Source organism: Pantherophis guttatus, chromosome 1 (assembly GCF_059756535.1).
Source record: "Pantherophis guttatus breed Tessera chromosome 1, ASM5975653v1, whole genome shotgun sequence".
Lineage (NCBI taxonomy): Eukaryota > Metazoa > Chordata > Lepidosauria > Squamata > Colubridae > Pantherophis > Pantherophis guttatus.
The window spans coordinates 334382163-334408125 of NC_142063.1; the positions used below are offsets into that span (position 1 = coordinate 334382163).

The 25963-nt window shown below is 42.1% G+C and overlaps 1 protein-coding gene across 4 annotated transcripts in view; it reads left to right on the top strand.

Annotated features, from left to right (window-relative positions):
* The window catches only part of GALNT17 (polypeptide N-acetylgalactosaminyltransferase 17), a 361062-nt gene that overhangs the window by 149415 nt on the left and 185684 nt on the right, over positions 1-25963 (top strand). For all 4 annotated transcript variants that reach the window (XM_034420811.3, XM_060693186.2, XM_087889549.1 and 1 more), the window contains one exon: positions 22321-22487. In XM_034420811.3, the coding sequence (XP_034276702.1) occupies positions 22321-22487 (167 nt within the window). The remainder of the gene's footprint in view (positions 1-22320; positions 22488-25963) is intronic.

Consider the following 25963-nt stretch of genomic DNA (forward strand, 5'->3'; position numbering starts at 1 on the left):
CCCAAGGCTCAGTCAACAGAATTCAGGAGGGGTTGCAGTTGGACCATCTGTGCTGCAATCTAACGGATGGCTCTGATTCTTTGTACCTGACGACACATAGGGGGAACATCAAACCAGGCAAGATGGTGGCTGCAACATCATTGAGCCGCGGTGGCGCAGTGGTTAGAGTGCAGTACTGCAGTCTACTTCTGCTGCCTGCCGGCTGCCTGCAATTTGACAGATCGAATCCCACCAGGCTCAAGGTTGACTCAGCCTTCCATCCTTCCGAGGTGGGTAAAATGAGGAGCCAGATTGTTGAGGGCAATTGGCTGACTCTATAAACAGCTTAAAGAGGGCTGTAAAAGCACTGTGAAGCAACACTGGGATTCACTTACCTTCCCTATCAGTTTGCAAATGTGAGAGTGTGCGTGCTCTCTCTCACTTCGCTCGCATGCAGTAGGTGCGCATTACATCCGGGTGGGTGGGTAGAACCGCCCACAGATGCCGCTACCAGTTTCCCTGATCCGGAGAGAACCAGCTGAATCCCACCACTGTATATAAGTCTAAGTGCTATTGCTATTGCTATCATAATTTTTTATGATGTATATTGTCAGGTTACGATGTCGTCTCAAATAAATTGCATTTCCAAGCAAATAGTCTTTGATGAAATCTTTCATTTATTGAGCACAACAATCTGTCCCCAAGTCCATCGTAGCCAACACTGACTTCCTGACCCCAAACCTTCCCTTTCCGTTCCCCAATTCTCTGCGTCTCATTGGCCATCTTCCAAATCACTCTCCCCATATCTACTACTTCGGCTCCCAGGAATGTCCCCCCCTCCCATTCCATCTCCTAGGGGATATTATCTTCAGGGAAAATAAGTAGGTGAAAAGTCAAGCGTCCTCTTGCCAGCTGCCCCCTCTTCTCCTCCTTATGTCAGCACTGGAACGAATGTAGTTTGGAGTGCTGACATATATACACATCAAAAGTGTGGAGTTTGGATAGGAATGTTGTGCAGTCATCTCGCCTTTCTTTTGGGTCCTCTTTGCAAATACCACTGGTTCTCACACCATGCTGAATCCAGTTTAACCTACTCTAGCATGATATGGGAACATATTTAAGGATCTTTCCCCTTCTACCATTTGCGTCTTTCCCACCTCTGCCTATCGTCAATGTTGTTTCTGTAGCCTCAACTTGAATAACACTTTTAATCAAAATCTGCCTTTCCAGCTTTGAAGCTTCATCTGACAGCAATGTTCAAGTTGGAGGCATTCCATGCGGGGGGGAGGGGGAAGGGAAGGGGGGAGGGATTTAAAAAGTCAACCTGGTGGTTGCAATTCCATGATTAAACCACCCTTTCCTCTTTTTTTTTTTTACATCTTCCATTTTGCACATGCAATATTCATTAACGTTTTGCACATACAATATTCATTAAAGAAAAGACAGGATTTAGTGCAGTGGCGGTCATAATTTTGACTGTCTTTGACCCCCTTCTCTTACAGGAGCCTCCGGAGGGAGCAAAAGTCTCTAGCAGGCTTAATGGTTTATTTTCTTTCCAATCTATTTCGTTGGCTCCCTTTTGCTGCCCACCTTTCAGAATGCCAGCTTTTGCTATTTGGCAAACAGCAACTTTGATTTTGATTGTGGGTTTTATGGAAGCGGAAGACAACAGCAATGACAACAATTAACTCAAGTGCTTTAGCTTCTGATTAAAATGGAGACAAGTCAAAGGAATTTAGTCTAATAGGGTTCCGGATCGCTGAATTAGCAGGGGATCCAGAATTCTAAAGTATGTATTATTTTCGGTAAAACTCCAAAGAACAGACTAATGGGCTCACTAGCCAATTCACAAACAGACAGATTCAAGGCTTTTAAATGTGTATTTTTTTAATTTGTATCCTGCCTTTATTATTTTTACAAATAACTCAAGGCTGTGAGTTAGAGGTGGATTTCAGCAGGTTCTGACCAGTTCTGGAGAACCGGTAGCAGAAATTTTGAGTAGTTCAGAGAACCGGTAGTAAAAATTCTGACTGGCCCCGCCCCCCATCTAGTCTCTGCCTCCCAAGTCCCAGCTGAGCGGGAGGAAATGGGGATTTTGCAGTAACCTTCCCCTAGATTGGGGAGGAAATGGGGATTTTATATTATCCTTCCCCTGCCATGCCCACCAAGCCACGCCCACCAAGCCACACCCACAGAACCAGTAGTAAAAAAATTTGAAACCCACCACTGCTGTGAGCATACCCAACCCACCTTCCTCCTCTTATTTTTCCCACAACAACAACCCTGGGAGGTGGGTTGGGTTGAGAGAGAGTGACTGGCCCAAAGTTACCTAGGTGGCTTCCATAGGTAAGGCAGGACTTGAACTCACCATCTACCAGATCTACCGAGAAGGCTGCATCCAATTCTGACTACCCAAACTTAGGAAAAATATTGTTAATAAAAACAGAGCAGCCATGCTAGAGTCTGTAAGACTCTACATCCTTACAGAATAAGGATGTGAGAAATGGTTAGAGCTATTGAGTAATGCTTAGTCTAGAACAGGGGTATCCAACCTTGGCAAATTGAGTCCAAAGATATTTCACAAGAAGAGTCCTCCACTCCTCTGCTCGCAACAGAATACCTTATGCCACCAGGCTTGAAATTTTGGGCTTAGACAACTTAGAACTACGCCACCTTCAGTCTGACCTAAGCGTAGTACACAAAATTATCTGCTACAATGTCCTACCTGTCAATGACTACTTCAGCTTCAACTGCAATAATACACGAGCGCACAATAGATACAAACTTAAGGTAAACCACTCCAAACTCGATTGCAGAAAATACGACTTCAGCAACAGAGTGGTCAATGCCTGGAATGCTCTACCTGACTCTGTGGTTTCTTCCCCAAACCCCAAAAACTTTAACTTTAGACTGTCTACTGTTGACCTCACCCCATTCCTAAGAGGTCTGTAAGGGGCGTGCATAAGCGCGCCAACGTGCCTATCATCCTTGTCCTACTGTCCCCATTTCTTCATATCCATTTCCTGTATTCATAATCATGTTTATACTTATATCTGTTATCTTATACATGCTTGACAAAATAAATAAAATAAAATAAAACTTTAAGACCTGTGGACATCAACTCCCAGAATTCTTCAGGCAATCAACATGGCTAGGGAATTCTGGGAGTTGAAGTCCACAAGGCTTAAAGTTGTCAAGGTTGGACACTATTACTCTAGAGAACAGAAGACTGAAGGAAGACATGATAGCTGTGAAATAGCTTGTCTCCAACTGTTCTTGTCCAGCAAGTCCCCTCCATTAAACATTGCCATCCTGTGGGACCTAGGAATCTAATCTGTATTGTGGCCCCCACCCTCTGGAAGAATATCCCCCCAGAGATAAGGATGGTGCGCTTCTCCTAGGGTTCTGGAAAGCTTTGAAAAATGGCTTTAGTCCCAGGTCTGAGGTTAATATTTATTAATAATTTTTCAATGGCCCCTGGTGGATATTTTTGGTTGTTATGTTGCTATTTTTTTAGATTATTTTACTCTGGGCTATCTATTTGATATGAGGGACGCGATGGCTCAGTGGCTAAGATGCTGAGCTTATCGATCAAAAGGTCGGCAGTTCAGCAGTTCGAATCCCTAGTGCCGCGTAATGGGGTGAGCTCCTGTTACTTGTCCCACCTTCTGCCAACCTAGCAGTAGAAAAGACGTAAAAAATGCAAGTAGAAAAATAGGGACCACCTTTGGTGGGAAGGTAACAGCGTTCCGAGCACCTTTGGTGCTTAGTTATGCCGGCCACATGACCACGGAGACGTCTTCGGACAGCACTGGCTCTTCGGCTTTGACACGGAGATGAGCACCACCCCCTAGAGTCAGGAATGGCTAGCACATATGTGCGAGGGGAACCTTTACCTTTATCTATTTGATTTAATGTTTTTAGCTGTTTTTATGTTTTCTATGCCATCCAGCATCCACTGGAGTTGGACAGGAAATAGTAGTCCTTGACTTAAGACTGGTCACTTAATGACTGTTTGAAGTTACAGTGGAACCCTCACTCCCAAAGGTACTTATGAACTGGTTCTAAAGTTCCAAAGGCTGCCCTTCCTGTGGTCATGTGACTGCATTTTGGACACTTGACAACCTACCTGCTTATATGACTGTTTGCAGCATCCTGAAGTCACATGACCAACATTTACAACCTTTTTCCTAAAACCCACATTTATTCCCAATTGTTGGCCAAAACGCCCCATAGCGAACAATAGATTCATTAATGACCATGGTTTTCACTTAATGATGACAGATGGCAGATCTAAAAAAACATGGTAATTCATTTAACAACTGCCACACACACAAAAAAAAACATATTATCATGTCAGTTGTCAACTCACAAAGCATTTCTAGTCTGCTCTCGAGTTGTCATGGGCAGAAAGTGGGGAGATCTGTCGGAGCAGTTCAGCAGCCACGTTCACAAGCACATTCCATGCATACCTTCCTTCAAGGGTGGATCTCAGATTACCAGAGCCAGTTTGTGAGGCGTGGTTTCTACAGCCTGCAAAAGCGCCTTGTTGAAGAATGTGATTTATGACACAGCCTGAGAGGAGGGGGAAACCAGGGTCATAGGTGAACTGTAAATTACGTGCAGCAGAGTTGACTATACTTGGGAAGCTGCTGTTATGTTGCTCCTAATAAATAACTGGATTTCTTTTGAAACTTGGCTCGAGGCTCATGAGTTAATTAGGGCATTCGTCGGAGCCCTGACATCAGTCCTGTGATGACCTGTTTTATGACCATAATGACTTATGACTATGTTGGACAGGCTCCATTATGGTCATACGTTTTATGACCATTATGACTTATGACTATATTGTATAGGCTCCATTATGATCATAAGTCAAGGACTATCTCTACTCCTACTACTATGTAGCAGCTGTTTTCAAATATCTGAAGGGTGTCTATATATAAAGTCAAGAAATGTCATCCAGATTTGGTTCCTGTAAAGAGAATCAAAGATTGGTCAAACTGAGTTCTCGGTCCAGCCATTTTCTTGGCTGGTCACGCCCCCACCTACTTTGAGGGATGTAGACTGTGTGGAACAGTCAGAGGCCAAGTACAAGCCTTGCCTAAAAAAGTTGTGTTCTTCTGGACCCTCTGCTTTACTACACGTAGGGAAATAAATTAATAATGCCCAGCATAAACAGTGAAATACCCTCCGCTTTATATGTGCTTGATCAAAGATTTCTATGAACAGGTATTTTCAGAGACGAACGTATTTGCTCAGTCAGAAGGTTGCTTGCCTTGTGCTTCATAAATTAGGCATAAACTGACTTCCTATTGATAAATCCCTTTGAAGGACTGCAGATGAAAAAAAAAAAGGAAGCAAAGCACAAAGGGAAAAAAAATACGCATCTAAATCAAAGCTTGTTGTTCTTTCAAAAGTTTGGGGGAGCAGAAGGGAGGAATGGAATTCATGCAGCTTGCAAGATCTCCTCTGTCTTTGTCTCTCTGTTGCTGGTAATACCTTCTCTGAAGCACCATGTAATCACATGCAGCTCAATTAATTTTCTGCTTGATCGTAGGGTTTGTTTCAAAGGGATCTAATCAAGCATTCTCCAACTAATCCACTCTAATCAGGGCAATAACTTATACTCTCAGGATGAATTGGAAGATTGAAAGAGGTCGTTTTCTACTGAGTGATAGAAACCAAAAGCTTTGCTCTGTGCGAGGGTGAAGGTTCATTCTTTGAGTTTGTGGGTTGGTTTCCAAATGTTTTGTTACCAGGTTGGGTGACATCTTTAGTGGAGTTTAGGGGATGTCAGTTTTAGGGGACGCAGTGGCTCAGTGGCTAAGAAGCTGAGCTTGTCGATTGAAAGGTTGGCAGTTCAGTGGTTCGAATCCCTTTACCTTTATCTTTAGGGGATGTCAGTGTCGGTGTTCTTTCATTTATAAGGGCTTTGTGTGGTCAGTAGGTCTTACGATGGATCACATGTAGGTGTGTCAAGTGAGGGTCTTGTGATGGGTCTTGTGATGGGTCAGGTGTGAGTCTTCCATGAGAGTCTTGTGTTGGGTCTTGTGATAGGGAGGTTACATCAGGTGAGTGTTAGGGAATGGCTATTGCCTAACTGGTTGGGTTGGCAATATATATATAAACCATCAATGCATGTTTGCAGTCAAAATGTAATGTATAGCTTTAAGACTGTAATGCTGTATTGCATCATACTGATTGGCTAGCTCTGTAGCCAATGTATTTAAGAGGAAGCTTGAATCATGGCTTATTTTTTCTTATTACATTATTATTGTTACCTCTGCTCCTTTCTGCCTGTTCTCTCTGCATGATCACTGATTGATCATTGCTACTTGTTGTTTTCTACTGTTTTACTGATTGTTTTACTGCTGTACTTGTTCCTGTTTGCAACTCCAAAAAGAACTGTTTTATTGCATATGACTACAAAAACTGGTAAGAAGACTTTGTTCTTGGAATATCCCTGGATTGACAATTTAACTATCTTTATCTGTGTATGACCTGGATTGTTTATTGGACTTTGCTTTACTTTTTCCTAAAAGTAAATCACAACTCAGTGTGTCTGTGTATTGACAGTGCTTAGTCACAATCACTCTCAGCCATTCCTCATGTGCACAACCTTGCTACTCAAGGGTTACTCTATGCATATTCCTTAACAGTGAGGGTCATTGGGAGGTGAAGTGATGGTTGGGGAGGGGGTGTTTGTGTGGGTTGGTTGAGGGTCGATGCTGTCTCTGGTTGGCTGTGTGGTTGATTTGGATTCTGAGGGTTTCGTAGGCTGGTTGTAGGTCAGTGTGTCTGTTGATGGAATTGCTTGTGGAGTGCCAGGCTTCAATGAACTCAAGAGTATGATGGGTGGTAGCGTAGCCAATGATTTTTGTGTTGCTCCAATCAAACAGGTGCTGTTTGGTGTCGGTGTGGGTAGAGATTAAGGATTTGGGATTGTGGCATTACCTATCCTGTTAACATTCAGAAACCAACCCACAAGTTCGGAGAACAAACCTTCACCCTCATCCTACACCCGAGCTACAGATATTCACCACTATTTCTTGTTCTGTGTGTTTTGTGTGTTGCCGAGTTTGGGCATTTTCTCATGCTAAGGCATGCTTCTATGGGAGACAGTGTTGTGAAGTATTTCCAGTGTTGGAAAATATTTCTCTAGAAAAGTGCTCTACAGCTGTCCCAAAGATACTTTTTCAGGAGGCAACTGGACTTTCTTGTTGATGTTGTTTTTGAAGATGCTTCACTTCTCATCCAAGAAGCTTCTTCAGCTCTGACAGGATAGTGGGGAATGGATTACTCCTTCCATTGAATGCTCTACATCTGTGTTCCCCCCTTTTTTTCTCCCCCCCCTTTTCTTTTTTTCTCCATTTTCCTCCAGAAAGTTTTTCCATTTGCTGAAGGCCAATGATTTGCTAACATAATGGCTGAAATCCCCAGTTTCAGAAAATCTGTGGAGGGGCACTTTGCTTGACTTGAGCTTTGACTGAAAACATGCCTTCAAAGTGAAGCAGTAAAGTGAAGTAAAGCCACATCTTGCTTTGATTCATTGGAGAGTAGTAGCTGCTTCATTTGGCTCCCCACTGCAACAGAGCCTCGGCACATGTGTAGATGATGTTCCTGTTATTGAAGCAAAGAGGTTGATTGAGATAGGTCACAAGTTTGACATATGTACTGATAGAAGAGTATATGTGTAGCTCAGGATTGAACTGTGAGGTTCTTGCTGCTGTTTCAGCTTGTTTGTTTTCTTGCAGATGTTTCATTACCAACTAGGTAACATCATCAGATGTAAGTATAGAGCTACGGGTAGATCAAATGTTACAGGGCTCATTAAAAGATTTTTAAAATTGGGAGGCCGATTGATTTAATTTCTTTTAATTATCTTAACTTTTGTATTGTATGTATTTTAATTTTGGCTGTTCACCACCTTGAGTCCCTTTTGGGAGAAGGGCGGTATACAAATTAAATTAATAAAATAAAAAAATAATTATTATTATTTTGCAACTTACATAGAGAGGTTTTGTTACTGAGTGAATGATGATCTGAAATAAGTTTATTTATTTATTTATTTATTTATTTATTTATTTATTTATTTATTTATTTATTTATTTATTTAATTTCTATACCGCCCTTCTCCCGAAGGACTCAGGGCGGTGTACAGCCTAATTAAAAACACAAGGACAGACAAAATTTAAAAATAATTAAAATTATTAAATAATAGGCCCAATTTATAAAACCCCAAATTTAAAATCCCATTTAAAACCAATTAAAATCTTTACATTGATAGCCCAGCCTGGTGGAACAATATGGTTTTGAGGGCACAGCGAAACACACGGAGATCAGACATTTTATGAATTTCTGGGGGCAGATCATTCCAAAGGGCAGGGGCTCCCACAGAGAAGGCCCTCCCCCTGGGTGTCGCCAGCCAACATAATTTGGCCGATGGCACCCTGAGGAGACCCTCTCTGTGGGAACGAACTGGCCGGTGGGAGGCTACTGGTGGCAGAAGACGGTCTTGAAGGTATTCAGGTCCAATGCCATGGAGCGCTTTAAAGGTGGTAACCAACACCTTGAATCGCACCCAGAAGACCACTGGGAGCCAGTGCAGCTCGTGCAGGAGGGGTATCACGTGGGCACAACGAGTTGTCTGATAGGAGCCATCTGGAGTCTATTAACAGTTCCCATTTGGGATCAATTGGTTTTTTTTTATGGGACCTGTCCAGGGTCCTGAAACATCCTCTTGGATCACTCTTGCTATACAATATCTTAATATTTTACACTGGGTTTTTCTAACACAATTTCCCTCTTTTATGTGTTTGCATCAGAGGTATCTATAGCAGACTTCCTTCAGGTCTTCAGAAGTGTAGAACATATCTTGTGTGCGGAAGGTCTGAGGTCTTAAATTTTTGGCATTTCCAGGATTTCCAGGTGTTTTTTAACAACTGGTTCTCTGCCCTAATGACCGGCTGGGTAGGCATGGCTGGGGGTGGTGGTCATATGACTGGTGGAAGTGAGTGGCATCGAGTTGGCCACGCCCACCCAGGTTTTGTGGCTCCCGGTGTTTTCTTTTCTGTGGGAAACAGTTCCAAATGGCTCTTTGAGTGCTTAAGGTTGCAGACTCCTGATCTAAGGGAAGGCAACCTATATTCTCAGGGCTCCATGCAAACTGCAAGTTCTGTTTCTGAGGCTTTTTGACCCCTGTTTAACCACAACTGTCATCAACCATTTCCAATTCCACTATTTTAAAGTGAAAACTACAGAAAAACTATATAACTTAACAATTTTTTTTTTAATTTGATTTATATGCCGCCCTTCTCCGGAGACTCAGGGCAGCTTACAGTGCGTTAAGCAATAGCCTTCATCCTTTTGTATATTTATACAAAGTCAGCTTATTGCCCCCACAAACTGGGTCCTCAATTTACCTACCTTAGAAAGGATGGAAGGCTGAGTCAACCTTGAGCCTTGGAGAGATTCGAACCAGCAGTAAATTGCAGGCAGCTGTGTTAATAACAGGGTGCTTTAAACCACTGTAGTACCAAGGCTTAACAATTGATTCCTCACTCCTAGTTTATGCTGCTAACCTATATTTGTATGACAGTTCCAGATCAGGTCTCTGATGGGCAGTGCCAGGTAGATTTTTTTTTTTCCTGCTTATAATCTTTTGCTTTTCTACCCAGAGGACAAAACAAGATTCTAGTCTTCATGTTCTAAATAAGAAGTTAGTTAAAGAGAAATACCAGAATTAAATGGGTCACATAGCTCTAAACTATTGACCTTGACAGGAATCTTGATGTTGTCAGTTCTGACTCAAAAGTTTAAATTGGGCCTTTCCCAATGTTACATGAGCTGTAGAAATTGAACTATTAAATATTTGAGAGGCTGCCACAAAGAAGAGAGGGGGGGTCAACTTATTCTCCAAAGCAATTGAAAGCAGGACAAAAAGCAATGGATGGAAACTAACCAAGGAGAGAAGCAATCTAGAACTAAGGAGAGATTTCTTGAGGAGTTAGAACAACTAACCAGTGGAATGGCTTGCTTTCAGAAGTTGTGAATGCTCCATCACTGGATCCCCAACGGTACTTTTTCAAGAGGCAACTGGACTTTCTGTTTTTTTCTTTGACAATGTTTCACTTCTCATTCAAGAAGGTTCTTGGATGAGAAGCGAAACGTCTTCAAAGAAAAACCAGAAAGTTCAGTTGCCTCTTGAAAAAGAACTTTTGGGACAACTATGACCTGGATGACTGAGAATCTCCATAGACATCCATCACTGTCTGTTAAGAAGAAATTGGACAGCCGTTTGTCTGAAATGGTATAGGGTCTCCTGCTTGAGCCAGGGTGTCAGCCAGGGTGTCAGAGTGGGGTGCGAATGGAGATTTTGCAGTATCCTTCCCCTGCCATGCCCACCAAGCCACACCACACCACACCCACCAAGGCACATCCACAGAACCGGTAGTAAAAAAAATTGGATTTCACCACTGCATATTAACGCCAGAAGCTTCCACGCTGCTACCTTCTTGCGCTTGGGAAAGTAGGAAGGGGGGATTTAATAGAAAGATTGTAGTTAGACATAATAGCATTCTTTTTTGCAGTCAAGGTCATGGTGTTCCTGCATCTGGAGGAGGACTGTTTGCAGTAGTGGCTCAAGTTGGGACGGAGGGTGATTGGGCCATGTGATGGACTGATAGGTGCAGGGGATGGATTTGGGGTTTTGATTTATTGAGGGAAAACCCAGAACTCTCAGATTGGGGTTTTCCCAGATGTGCCAGTATACCTACTCTAATAAATGGAAGATTTGAGATGATGCCTCTCTCGGAGTTTTTGATTGGAGTTGGGTTGTTCAGGAATGCTGACAAAGGGATTGGATTAGTAGAATCCCTTTCAATTCAGTTACTCTGTTAACTTTAGCTCTGAAGGCATATGTTCTACCAGTAAGCTAGAATATAGAATGGCATCCAATTGTGGACCGGACATTCTGAATTAAAAAAGAAAATGTTATGGTTGTGCATTGACCCCCACTTCAAGCCTTTCTCGATGTCCCAATACGTTGATCTTCTGAAGAAAAAGATTGCAGAGAAAGCTCCACATGGGCAGAATTAGCAGTCCAAATGCAAAGCAAGCTCATCACCAAGCATGACACTGAAAATTTTATTACGATGAGGTTGGCATTATAAAAAGGGGGATATCCTTGCAATGATTGTAAGGCAGATATCTCTGTGGACGAATGAATAATCAACATTATAGGCAGTGGTGGGTTTCAAAAATTTTTGCTACCGGTTTGATGGTCGTGGCTAGGTGGGGGGCATGTGGCCAACTTGACGTCACTTATGCCCACGCTGTTCTGTCCCAGCTACGGACCCCAAAGAACGCAGCACACACAAAGTCCGTTCAAACCTTGGTTTACTAAATAAATCAGTCTTTTACAACAATGGCTGTTAATTAACTACATTAACAGCCTCCAAGAATTCAAAGAATAATAACTGAAAGCTTACTGTGGTTGGCAGAATGCCCAGAAGCAATTTGCAGGAAGCTGATAAGATAAACAAGACAAGACAGGAAGGTATGTGAACGAAGTTGTTCCCTGCAAATTGCTTCAGTCGGCATTCCTCCTTAAATAGGCTAAGGGAGTGGCCAATTAGCCCCAAGCCTTACTCTTGAGGGGACCTCCTCCTGAGGAGCCACTCCTGCCTTTTGGCAGCTCTGCGCACCCGTGCATCAAGAAGAGGCTCCTCCTCTTCGTCCTCTTCACTTAAGGGAGCTTCTGGAGGTTCTGAAGGCCCTGGCTGAATCCCCGCCTCTGGCACCACATCTTCTCCAGCCTCCTCATTGTCTGACTCGAGTGCCAGCTGCACAGGCTGTTGGCGCAGCACCACACCAGCTTCCTTGCTGTCGGAATCAGCTACTAGCTGCACAGGCCGTGTACGGGCCACAACACCCACCCACTCAGTCACATGTCCCCCCCACCTAGCCACAGCCACAGGAAAAGGTAGGAAAATTTTTGTAATTTCCACCTATCTAACCCCGCCCTCCCTTTGAGAACCGTTTTGCGGCAGCGACTGGCCGAGGATCATGCGATCACTATATGCGATCTTCTGACAAGCAAAATCCATGGGGAAGCCAGATTCACTTAACAACCATGTTATCAACTTAACAACTGCAGTGATTCACTTAACACTTGTGGCGATAGAAGTCGTGAAATGAGGCAAAACTAAATGTTGCATTTAGCAACAGAAATGTCTGTGTCAAGGTTCCGACTGATGAACCCAAGCAAGCAAGCACTGTTGAGACGTTCTGCTCTCTGAATTATTCTTCTTCTTGTGCCATATCCGTCATCGGATGCTGGCGATCATGTTGGTCCTATTTTTAGCAACAGCCACACAAAAAAGTGCTGTTGAGTTTTGTCCAAACCCGTCCCTTAGGTTTTGAAGCCATGATGTTCTTCTTCTGCCTGGACCTCATTTGCCTTCAATCTTTCCTTGGAGGATTAAGTGAATTAGGCTGTATTTTTCCAGGTGTCGTATCACATGTCCAAAATATTTTAACTTTCGCTTTTTTATATTTCCCTTGGCTTTCCCAGGTGGCTTATCACCTCTGAATGCAAAACTTTATTGAGTACATCATATGGGCACAGATTGAAAGCAAAACCAACTCTAACTAATTCCCACGGTTTTCATATAATTAAAGAATAGACTCTCCCTCTTCCTATTAGCACAGGTCACATTGTCCAATTAGACGGCCAGGTATTGTTATGGAAACTGTCTAAGTCTTTAGATGTTAGATGACTTTGGTTCCCACAGTTTCTTGCCGCCGTCTGGAATTGGCATTCCAGGGGTGGCTCTCCCTCCCCCCTTATTGTTGCGGCAAGCTGAAAAGCGGCAGCGGCTGCGACAGCAAAATCACTCTTTTGAAATTGACAGTCTCAACTTCAGTTGTGGTCGTAAGTTGAGGATTACCTGTATTAATAAAAAGGGAACATCCCTCAGTGCTTCCTCTCTTTTCTAAGCCACTTGCGGGAAGGAAGTTAGGGAGTTAAGACAGTAAAACACCTCTCTCTTCAAATGGCAAGTACTTAAGAATTCTCAGCTCAGGCATTTGTGCCCTTCACCCCCCTCAATGTTACTACCAGAGAGCACTGCAAGAGGGAGGCATTAAAGAAATTTATTAACTTACTAAAGCAGAGCTGTCTCTGCCGCTGCCATTGGGGGTGAAACAGCCTGGCTCATTTTAGTGGAAGTGGAGGGGAGGGAAGCCTCAGCACATAACTGCTCTAGTGTCTTTCCATCAGCTTAAACCTGTCAGCCCTGGAGGCCATCTTTTTCTTTGGATCATCAGGGCTGCCACACTTAGTGCTGTGGGAAAGTGGGAGGAGGTTTGCGTGGAGTTGGTAGAGTTATTTAGCCGTAACAACATTTTTTCTCTGAGAGTCAAGGACGTTCAGCCTGCACCTGGAGAGGTGTGACTGGGACGCATCTCCAGTTGGGACTGTGGATTGATTGGGCCATGTGATGGAGATGTGGGTTCAGGAGAAGGGATTTTGACTTTCTTTTGGATGGGGAAAACCTGGGAACTTTCAGATTCGGGTTTTCCCAGATGTGCCAATATGACATCTCTGATAAAATGGATCTAAATAATTACGATAGAAGTAATATTGATGATTATAGTATTTGAATAAGATGAAGTATATTTTGTAACCCTGAAAGTGTAAAGAAATTGTATTGATACTGGGACTGTAAAAATTGAATTATAAAAAAGGAATTATTTGAAGGGGAAAGTTGGAATGAATTTGAAATAGAAGTTAAGTTTACTTAAAAAGGGAGGTTATAAAAGTAAATGGGAGGAATTGTATTGTTTTGGGTAAAATGGTAAAATGATTAATGATAAAGATGATGTAAAACAAATATAAAGGAATATATACTTAAAAGGGTCAAATAACGGATAAAGTAGTAAGATAGGATAAAATTTGGTCCATCTTTGGGAAAAATTGACGCTAAAGAAATAATTGTGAAAAATTAAATGTTTGAATGACTGTGCTTAAAGTAAAGGGTTTCAATAGATTAAAAAATTGTGATAGGTGAAGATAAGGAGGCGAGGGCGGATGGTAATATTGATTATATATTTTATTAAAAAAATAGATAAAAGGGGGAAAGTAGAATATTGGCAGAAATTGGAGTATATATAGTAAATATGGAGAAAATGAGCTGTATGAATTTTGACTCGGTCAATACTCTATTCAGAAATTATGTATTTTATGTTTGTGTGTCTGAAAAAAAATAAAAATTGTTTTTTTTTAAGGATCTTTGAGGAATTGCCTGCCTTGGGGTCTTACTTGGTTGGGGGGGCGGTTACTTGGAACCCTAACAAAACCATTTTGAAAAGAGACCCAGTTCAGGCCTGCCCTGCACCTATCTCTGGGGCCAGAATAACAGAGTTTGACGGGACCTTGGAGATCTTCTAGTCCAACCCCCTGCTCAGGCAGGAAGCTGGTTCTGAGTCAGGGGTGAAATGCTCCCAGTTCGGACCGGATCGCCCAATCCGGTAGCGATGGAAGCGGATGGTTCAGAGAACCGGTAGCAAAAATCCCTGCCCCCCCCATTGCCCAGCTGAGCCGCGCAATCATCAGAGGCTTTTTTTTTTAAAAGCATTTTTTCCATAACCTCTTTGGCCGAAAAAATGCTTTTAAAAGTGAAAAAAAAAAGCCTCCGATGATCGCGCGGCTCAGCTGCGGTCATCAGAGGCTTTTAAAAAAAAGAAAGATAGCCTCTGCCGATCAGGCAAGTCAGCTGGGATTGTCAGAGGCTTTAAAAGCATTTTTTACAACCTCTTCAGCCGAAGAGGTTGTAGAAAAAATGGTTTTAAAAGTTAAAAAAAAAAAGTTGGCCACACCCACTGTCATATTAACCCCTCCCACCAAGCCACGCCCACCGAACCGGTAGTAACAAATTTTACATTTCACCACTGTTCTGAGTGATTTATTTTTGGATTGAAGACTACTGGGAGATCCTAGAACTTGGATGGGAGTTCACCTGAAATCTGGATTGAAAACTAAGAATAGATATATATACAAATATATACACACACAAAACCACACACACACAAATGGAAGAAGAAAATGACAAACCACATTGTTGTCAAAGATTATACAGACACGTCTATGATTTCAGGGTTCCAACTGGGCTCAAAGGAGTTTCCTTCATATACAAATATCAATGTCTGTTATTCTTTAGCAGAATAACAGAGTTGGAAGGGACTTTGGAGGTCTTCTAGTCCAACCCCCTGCTCAGGAAGGGAGCCCAGTACCATTTCAGACAACCAGTTGTCCAATCTCTTCTTAAAAACCTCCAGTGTTGGAGCATCCACAACTTCTAGAGGCAAGTCATTCCACTGATCAATTGTTCTCACTGTCAGGAAATTTCTTCTTTCTAGGTTGCTTCTCTCCTTGATTAGTTTCCATCTGTTGTTTCTTGTCCTGCCTTCAGATACTTTGAAGAATAGGTTGCTCCACGCTTCTTTATGGCAGCTCCTGAGATATTGGAACACTACTATCATGTCACCCCTAGTCCTTCTTTTCATCAAACTCGACATACCCAATTCCAGCAACCAATTTTTTAATATGTTTTAGCCTCCAGTCCCCTAACCATCTTTGTTGCTTTTCAGAGGAAGACAAGTTGTTTTGAAATTTAAGCCCACAAGTTCTTGAAATGTGCCGAGCGTCAAGGAGAAAGCATTGATGGAACATTATTGTCGCTGAGATTTCAGCAGTTATCATCATTCATTAGCCAAATATTGAAGCTGTCAGGTTACAAAGCAAAACTGCTGAAAAAAATGTGTGGAAAAAAAAATGATGTATGATTGTGTTATCTACATCATGTTTGCCTATTTATTAGGGACGTTCCTGATTATTACTTCTTCTTTTTTTGCTTATTTTTCTTGCTTTTAAATAAAATGGCCTTCTTCTTTGTAGTTACATTTGCCATGTTTGTGTGTTGTATTCCGTTGAAGAATGAATTACAGTTTGCAATTCTGGTTATTCATAACTTCAGATTGTCAAACCTGTCTATATCCACTTTGGACCAATTTATCAGTCTGCGTTTCTTGAAATGGTCTCGTGTTCCTTTGAGGTTTCAAAGTTGGGACATGCTTAGCTTCAACGTTTTAAAATGTCCTTCTTTTCTTGCTTTTTATAATATCTAGCCAGATGCAGAGTCTTGAAGAATCCAACCCTTCATAATTATTATAACATTTCGGTTCACCTAGGAAAAACACTACCCCCTATAGAATGATGATTTATTTGTATGGACCAGAGGTCTTCAAACTTGGCAGCTTTAAGACTTGTGGACTTCAACTACCAGAATTCTCCAGACAGCTATGCTTAAAGTCTTAAAGCTTTAAGTCTTAAAGCTTTAAGACAAGTCTTAAAGCTGCCAAGACTTAAAACAAGTCTTAAAGCTGCCAAGTTTGAAGACCACTGGTATGGACTGTGTCTTATTTTCTAGTACCTGACCCGTTTTCCAGGCTGAGTCCCCTCTAGGATTCTTTAATGGAACTAGGGTAGTGTTGGCTAGTGAAAAATACAATATTTCTTATCAACCTTCTCTCTGCCATATATTCAAATATCCAAACCAGAGGTGGGTTTCAGCAAGTTCTGACCAGTTGTGGAGAACTGGTAGCGGAAATTTTGAGTAGTTTGAAGAACCGGTAAATCTCACCTCTGACTTGCCCCGCCCCCATCTATTCTCTGCTTCCTGAGTCCCAGCTGATCAGGAGGAAATGGGGATTTTGCAGTATCCTTCCCTGGAGTGGGGTGGGAATCCTTCCTCTGCCATGCCCACCAAGCCAGTCCCACCAAGCCAAGCCACGCCCACCAAGCCACGCCCACAGAATCAGTAGTAAAAAATTTTGAATCCCACCATTGACCCAAACATTAATTCTTCCCTCTTCCCAGGTAAAGGGCTATCAAAGATGTAAAGACATCAAAGAGAGCTTCAGCTTTCTTCTTCCTGACATCTAAACAATTTCTTTTTTCATTTTAAGAAGATTCTGTGATTGTTATTGTCACTTTGGGTATATTTCTGACCTTCAGGACATGGATTGCCTGTGGCCTGGTATTTGTAAAGTAAGTAAGTAAGTAAGCTTTTATTGTGGTCAAAGACCAAATTAAAATACACATAGAAGAGGAGTATATTTTACAAATATAGATAGATCATGTGACAGTACACCATCTACTGCCTTAGATACACTCTATACTAACAATACTAGTGATCCTCTGCCGTAGGAGTTACCCGTCTCTTCCCCTGACCTGTTTCCCACAGAAAAGAAAACACAGGGAGCCACAAAACCTGGATAGGTGTGGCCAACTCAACATCACTCACTTCCACCAGTCACATGACTCCCTCTCTGTTTCTATCTCCCCCCCTCTCTGTATTTCTCTGTCTCTGCCGCAGCTGCTTCTCCATCACCTGCTGTCACCCTTATCTTTTCAGGCCAGGCAAGGGGTGACTGGGAAGAGAGGGCGAGGGGCGGGCCCAGCCAGTGGTGGGATCACCCAACAGGAAGCCACAGCAGAGGGCCCATAGAGCCACATGCGGCTCCGGAGCTGCATGTTGCTGACACCTAGGGAATTATGCAGATTCTCTGATTCAATTCATTAATTCCCATAAAAAATAAGACTAAAAACTAAACTAATTCAGATTAATTGTATTATGACAACTACTGGCCAGAAGATTAATTGTCCAACTTCTGATATAGATAGATAAGATAGACAGATAGGCAGGCAGACAGACAGAACCCTAGAGTCACCTTGTAATATACAACCTTTAAAAAAAATATTTCTATTTAAATTTTTCATTAAATAATAAAAGATAATGCAAACTAAGTAACAAAAGAACTAAAAAGGCACTAGAAAACAAAATCAGAGGAAAAAACCCCAAGAAAGCAACTACTAGTCATTGCAACAAATATAAACAATTTCACTATCTCTTTATTGCCTCTTAATTAACAGATATTAAGCTCTTGATCCCTTAACTCATCTCTTAACTGTAGGCAAATCCAATCAGCAGCATCTTCCTCTAGTCCAGGTGTCAGCAAAAAGTCCAGACAGAGCCCTAAAATAATAGCACTAATTAACAGAGATAAAGCTCGGCATTCCACATTTCAACTCTTAACTACAGTCTAAGCAAATCCACAATTAGAAGGCAGAAAGTGGTTCCAGTATCCTAGCATGAATAAAAGATTAAATGCAATATGACAGAAGGACATTTCCTCCTTTCAAGAGAACAAGCTGACCAATATCTCTTATTTTAAGTGGAAAGACTTAATTAGATACAAAGCCATGCTACAATGCTATCAGATTAGGATATCTAGAGTAAACACAATGTTAATTGTAAGCAAATCCAGTATACATTTTTTTCCAGGCCAGATGTCAGCTAAACCAGAAAGAAACCACTTCAAATAACATTCCATTTTTACCCTAATCGCATAAATCAGTTTTGTGCTTCTTCTTTTGATGTAAAACAATCTTGCTCTTAATCTGTTCAGATGATTGCTGATCCTTGCTTCATTTCCCCCCCAAAACTTAAACAGCCTCTTCAGTAAATCCAGCAAGAAGAAATTATTCCAATTGCTGTCTGCAATTGTCATTTTTTATTTCCTTCTCAATCTTTAAAACCTCATCCATTTTTTTTTTATGTCTAATGACAAATTCTTGTTTAAATTCTTTTTTATGTTGCTCTCCGATACACTTTTTCTGCAACAATCTCTTCCGGGAACACAGCTGACATTATTGATTCAAAATCCCAGTGCAGTTCCTCAAAAATGTCTTACAATGCCATTATAAATTGCTTATCTTCTTATGTCTCCAGTATCAAAAAACTGTTTTTCTTTCCAACAAAAATCCATTTGTTCTTTAAGATTAATTTCAAAGACTTCATATTCAAAATTATTTATCAACTTTAGATACCATCCATCTCATGCTCAGAGATGTTCAATATCTCACCCAATATTTTAGTATTTTCCTGAGCCATTCATTTGTTTAAAACTTTCTGTAGCCAGAACTTTGTCTTGCTTTGTGCTATTACTTTACATACATAATTGTTTTGTAGATACACCTTCATTTTCCTACATCCAGGACCAAAGGCAGCCACTTACCCTTGTCAATTTGCAATTGTCTAACTTCTTTAAAGCATTTGATAGATGATTTATGAAAGTGATTAGCAAGGAAAGCAGTGGTGAAATCTAAAATTGTTACTACCGGTTCTGTGGGCGTGGCTTGGTGGGGGGGGATAATGTGACTGGGTGGGCGTGGCCAATTCTTTTTTTTTACTTTTAAAACCATTTTTTCTACAACCTCTTCGGCAAAGAGGTTGTAAAAAAATGCTTTCAAAAGGCTCTGACGATCCCAGATGAGTTGCCTGATCGGCAGAGGCTTTTTTCTTTTAAATGCCTCTGACGATCCAAGCTGAATTGCCTGATTGGCAGAGTGGTTAGAGTGCAGTACTGCAGGCTACTTCTGCTGCCTGCTGTCTGCCAGCAATTTGGCAGATCGAATCTCACAAGGCTCAATGTTGACTCAGCCTTCCGTCCTTCTGAGGTGGTTAAAATGAGGACCCAAATTGTTGGGGGCAATATTCTGACTCTGTAAACCGCTTAGAGAGGGCTGTAAAGAACTGTAAAGTGATATATAAGTCTAAGTGCTATTGCTATTGTAGGCTAATTCTGCCCACTGCCAGGAGTTTTATCCTGATTGGCTCAAAGTAGACTCAGCCTTCCATCCTTCCGAGGTTGGTAAAATGAGAACCAGATGGTTGGGGCCAATATGCTGACTCTGTAAACTGCTTGGAGAGGGTTGCAAGCACTATGAAGCAGTATATAAATCTGCTATTGCTATTTGGTGTTAGTGTTTGTATATACTGTGTGTGTGTGTGTGTGTGTGTGTGTGTGTGTGTGTATGTGTGTTTAATGAATAGAATGTCTCTGCAAGCTTAAAGCAAACTTTCACTACTCATGTCAGCCTCTCAGATTCACTACTCATGTCAGCCTATCCAGATCAGAAAACAGACTTCTCAAGAAAATGGAAACTAGTGTTGTGACTGAGGCCCACGTAGTGATTACCAAACACAATTCAGTCCTCAACAAACTTATTTTATTAAAACAGTTGAGAATTAATTCATTCTCAGCTTAGTCCAAAACAAATTTTTCATAACCTGCCAAAAGATTTTCTTGGCAAAACCCCCACAAAGTTCAAGAGACGCTGACAAGAAGCACTGGAATCAACATTGCTTTTCTACAAAGAACCCAACAGCTCGTGGCTGCTCTTTTAAGCCTTATGGGAGTGGCCAATTATCTTCTGGCCTTACTCTCGAGTTGTCCTTTCTGCTTCAGCTGCTCTTGCCTTCTGGCAGCTCTTCACATGCATGCACTAGGAACAGGCTCCTCCTGTTCCTCTGCCTCTCTGCTATCTGCCTCTGGAGGCTCCGGAGTCCACACATCGCTCCCCGATGCCCCTGGCCCCATCTCTGCCTCTGACGCAGAGCCCTCGTCCGGGCCTTCCCCTGCCTCCAGGACTGGCCCATTGTCCTCCCCAGCCTCCTCACTGTCCGACTCCGCTGCCACCTCTGCAGGCTGCTGGCGGACCACAACAACTAGATTTCATTGATATTGTCTATAATAACAGAACCTTGCAAACCTGGTTGTGTTTTTCCATCCCTTCCTCTCATATCCCAGGGAATCAGGGAAGATCTAGTATTATTTTCCCTTCTCCCTCATCTTATAACATGGTTCTGCATATTTTGTCTTTGCTTTTGACCTGGTTTCTGAATAAATTCTCCAAGCTCATCTTCCCAGTTCCCTAGACCTAGACCATGCCATTCTAAATTTGGTTTATTCCCGTGTAAAGTCAGTTGGACGCCATAAATGGTCTTCTGTGGATTACCCATCCCTGCTTTAGAATGCTGTATAGATAAATTCCTGGTCTTGGCTTATGGCTATTCTTGTTTATTCCAAAGGAGCAGGAATGATAGAGTGGATATAACTGTATCTACATTTGGATCCAAGAACTTCTTTTGCGATTGCAATCTAACAAGCTCACCTTGGCTCGCGGTTCAGAAAAATAAATAAAATATCAGTTGGCTGAGTAGATTTCTTTGTTTCTTGCCACTAAAGTGTGAAAGAAAGATGCTTGAAGAATAACATATAATGCGAATTCCAGCGTGAATTGTCCTGATCTGTTCTTCATGGATTAATGTGCGGAAAGAAACTTAGTTCTCCATTGGGCTTTTCACACTTGGATATTTTGATGCCACTCTTGGTTGAAACAAGAGCAGCGAAATGCATTTTAAAAGTGCATACCTTAAAAGGAAAATGCTTTTAAAATGTTTTCTAGACTTCCATCAAAGTGGTTTTTTTTTTCCCCTGATGGAAATTAATATGGAAATAAAATAGACTGCAGAGAATTCAGTCCAGGAGTAAACAATAGGATTTTTGCTATCGCTGTTTTAAAACGAAGACATTATTGGCTCCAATTGAACTGGTTTTGAAAGGGACCAGACAAATTCATGGTGGATAGGATGTCAGAATTGCTGGATGGCTGCTTATTGTCTTATGAATTACAGGCAGTCCTCGACTTACAACCACAATTAGCTCAAAAGTTCTGCTGCTATAAGAAGAAGAGACATTTGTTAAGGGAGTTTTACCTCATTTTACGATATTTTCGTAATAACTGCAGTTGATCGGTTAGTAACACGTTGACATGTTAAGTGAATCCGGCTTCCTCATTGACTTTGCTTGTCAGAAGGTTGCAAAAGGCGAATCACATTGCAAGCGTCATAAATACGAGTCAGGTGACAAGTACCTGAATTATGATGACATGATCATGGGGATGCTGCAGCGGTTGTAAGTGGGAAAAATGGTAATAAGTCATTTTTTTTCCCAGTCCTGTTGTAACTTCAAATGAGCGCTAAATGAATTGCTCTAAATCAAGGACTACTTGTGTTTCAGTTCAGTCCTCTCCTCCTCCTCCCCCCTCCTCCTCCTCCCCCTCTTCCTCCTCCTCCTCTTCTTCCTCCTCCTCCTCTTCTTCCTCCTCCTCCTCTTCAGGTGAGGCAGGTATGCTCCATGGGTCATACTCAGTAGTAGGTTTCACTTACCTTTGCTACCGGTTCGAAACTGTGAGCGCGCAGAGCATCCGTGATGACATCAGGAAAGGTGGGTGGAGCCTCCCATTGCCGCCGCTACTGGTTTGCCCGAACTGGGGCAAACCAGTAGAAACCCACCACTGGTCATATTTCTTTGTTTTTGTACTTTTTGTAACTTTTCAACTAATCTTTCTTCTTCTCTCTGTCTCTCTAGGTGTAAAGAGCTTAAATACGCAAAGGATCTCCCACAGATTTCTATTATTTTTATCTTTGTCAATGAGGCGCTTTCCGTCATCCTGCGTTCAGTTCACAGCGCTGTAAATCACACTCCAGCTCACCTCTTGAAAGAGATCATCCTCGTCGATGACAACAGCGATGAAGGTATGGAGCTCAATTTCTAGGGGAGGGGAAGACCAAGCAGGCAGGAGACTTACGAAATATTCAATATTTATTTATTGGAACAATATCTTTAGCTTGTTGGAGTACTACAATCAAACTTCCTGTGCTAAATACCCACAGTAAAACTAATACCAAAAGCAGGGTGGGATTGCACTAATTTTACTTGCTCGTGGGATGTAAGGAGGGTTTTGAGCACCTTTCTCTGCAGGAAATGTGTTTCATGATGTGAGTGAGCCACCACAGAGAAAGTAATAACAACAGATAACAGAATAACAGAGTTGGAAGGGACCTTGGAGGTCTTCTAGTCTAACCCCCTGCTTAAGCAGGAGACCCTATACCAGGGGCATCACACTCAAGGCCCGGGGGCTGGATCTGGTCCTGCTTTTTTTTTTTTTTTTTTTTTAATTTGATTTATATGCCGCCCTTCTCCGGAGACTCAGGGCGGCTTACAATGTGCTCAGCAATAGCCTTCATCCTTTTGTATATTTATACAAAGTCAGCTTATTGCCCCCACAAACTGGGTCCTCATTTCACCTACCTTAGAAAGGATGGAAGGCTGAGTCAACCTTGAGCCTTGGCGAGATTCGAACCCTGCAGTAATTGCAGGCAGCTGGTCTTAATAAGCTTAATAACAGGGTGCCTTAAACCCCTGTAGTACCAAGGCTCTTGGTACTTGGTGCTTAGATCTGACCCGTGGGGCCGCCCTACAAACAGTGAAAGACCAGCCCACAGTGCCTCTGCCAGCGAAAACAGAGCTGGGGGGGGCACACAGGGCCCTCCCAGGCTCTGTTTTCAGCTCTGACAGCCTCCTGCAGCCCTCTGCCAGCAAAAACAGAGCTCAGGGAGGCCACGTGCACCCCCCCCCCCGGGCTCCATTTTTGCTGGCAGAGGGCTGCAGGAGGCTGTCACAGCCAAAAAGTGGCTGTCCAATCTTTTCTTGAAAGTCTCCAGTGATGGAGCATCCACTGGTTAACTGTTCTCATGGTTAGGAAATTTCTCCTTAGTTCTAGGTTGCTACTCTCTTTGATTAATTTCCATCCATTGCTTCTTATCTTGCCTTTTGGTGCTTTGGAAAATAGGTTGACTTCCTCTTCTTTGTGGCAGCCCCTTAAATATTGGAACACTGCTAGTCCTTTTTTTCACTAGGCTAGCCATGCCCAGTTCCTGTAACCCTCATATTCATATGTTTTAGCCTCCAGTCCCCTAATCATCTTTGTTGTTCTTTTCTGCACTAGTTGTGACCTAGGCTTACTGAATACTTACATTGCACAATTAGTCCCCAAAAAACCTATTTTATTGTAACAGCTGAGAATTATGTTCATTCCCAGCTGAGTCCCAATTAGTTGCAAAACAAGTCCTTTGGAAGAAATCCTTCAGGATAATCACCAACCTTTATCTTCTTTGACACCCTGCCAAAGGCCTTACTTGGCAAAGCCCCACGAAGTTCAGAAACAAACAAGAGACGCCAACTGGAAACAGAGTTAGCAATGTTGCTTTCCTGCTAAAGGCCCAAGTGTCTTTGTTTCTTTTTTAAGCCTTATGGGAGGGGCCAATCATCACTTGACCTTACTCCTGAGTTGTCCCTTTTGCTTTAGCTGCTCTTGCCTTCTGGCAGTTCAGCGCATGCGTGCACTAGGAACAGGCTTCTCCTGTTCCTCTGCCTCTCTGCTGTTCGACTCTGGGGGCTCTGGAGTCTGTGCATCACACTCAGATGACCCTGACCCCACCTCTGCCTCCAACGCAGAGTCCTCATCCAGGCCTTCCACAGACTCCAGGACTGGCCCATGTTCCTCCCCAGCCTCCTCACTGTCTGACTCCATTGCCAGCTCTGGAGGCTGCTCATGGTCCACAACAGCACTCTTTCTAGAATCTCAACATCTTTTCTATAATATGGTGACCAAAACTGGATGCAGTATTCCGAGTGTGGCCTTATTAAGGGTTTATAAAATGGTACTACTACTACTTTATGTGAACTCGATTCTGTCTCTAGTCTATTTCCATGTTCTCCTGAAGAACAATTCTCAATAGATCTTCTCTAGATGAAGCAGCACACAACATTTCTTGCTTTTGCTATTCTTGTTCAATTTGACAGAGAAATTGGTCCCACCACCTTCAAGGAAAGAATGGAAAAATTATCATGATTTAAATTATAATTATAGTAATCCGAGTCTTTGCTTTGAACACTTTAAACTGATTCTATTGAAAGCCTCAATTCAGCGCAAGCATTGAGCCTTTGAGAACATTTCTTGGCAACTAGTATTGCTCAATGCATTGAATCAATTAAGGCATTTCAGATGACGAGATTCCATTGGAAAGGACAATTAAATTGCCTTCAAATTAAACCTTTGAATGAAAGCTTTGCATCAGCCTAAGCTGTTTTTTTTTTTATTTTTGCCAGGAAGCAGAAGGAATCAGAAAGAACATATAACATAGAATAATAGAGTCGGAAGGGACCTTGGAGGTCTTCTAGTCCAACCCCCTGCTCAAGCCTCCAGTGATGGAGCACCTACAACTTCTGAAGGGAAGCTATTCCATTGATTGACTGCTCTCACCATTAGGAATTTTCTCCTAAGTTCTAGGTTGCTTCTCTCTTTGGTCAGTTTCCATCCATTGTTTCTTATCTTTCTTTTTGGAAAGAAGTTTGAGCTCCTCGTCTTTGTAAGAATATTGGGACACTGCTATCATGTCTCCCCAATCCTGCTTTTCATCAGACTAGACATATCTAATTCCTGTAACTGTTCTTTATGTTTTAGCCTCCAACCCCTTAATCATCCTTGTTGGTCATCTCTACATTCTTTTCAGAGTCTTAACATCTTTTTTACATTGTAGTGACCAAACCTTGATGCAGTATTCCAAGTGTAGTCTTACTTGGAATAGATAAGGGACTATGCTTCACTTGGTTTTAGTTTTTTTCATTCCTGTTATATTCTTATGTAAGTATTTATTAAATTTTTATGCCACCCATTTCCCCTCTTTGCAGCTTCTTGATGCTCTAGAGGAGAGTTTCCAATCACTTGACTTTAATGCTTGGAAAAGCTTGAATGAAAAACAGTCAACTGTGATAAGATAACAGCCAAAGCTACTTCCTGCTTGATAGGTAGCTGCTATATATATATATATATATTTGCTCTGGTCTCTGCAGTTGTAGATGTTCTCCTTGTTTCTTGAGGAAGGCAAATTAATGTTTTAGAAGCCACTGGAGTCTGCAGCCCAATGGTGCGATGGAATCAGCTGGTGTGAACCAAGTGTTAAATTTTTGGAAATTTTTGAGCAGCCAAAAGCAGAGTTGAGCTGCAAACGCATAGCACATGATCAGTTGTTTGGCAGCTAGCACTGCGGCATCCACAGAGGGGGCAAAGCTGTTAAATATTTATCAGCACACCAGTGCTTCAGCCTCTCCTACATGCCTGCTCTGTCAAACATTATAGGGATTGTCTTATATCAATAGGAAACCAGCA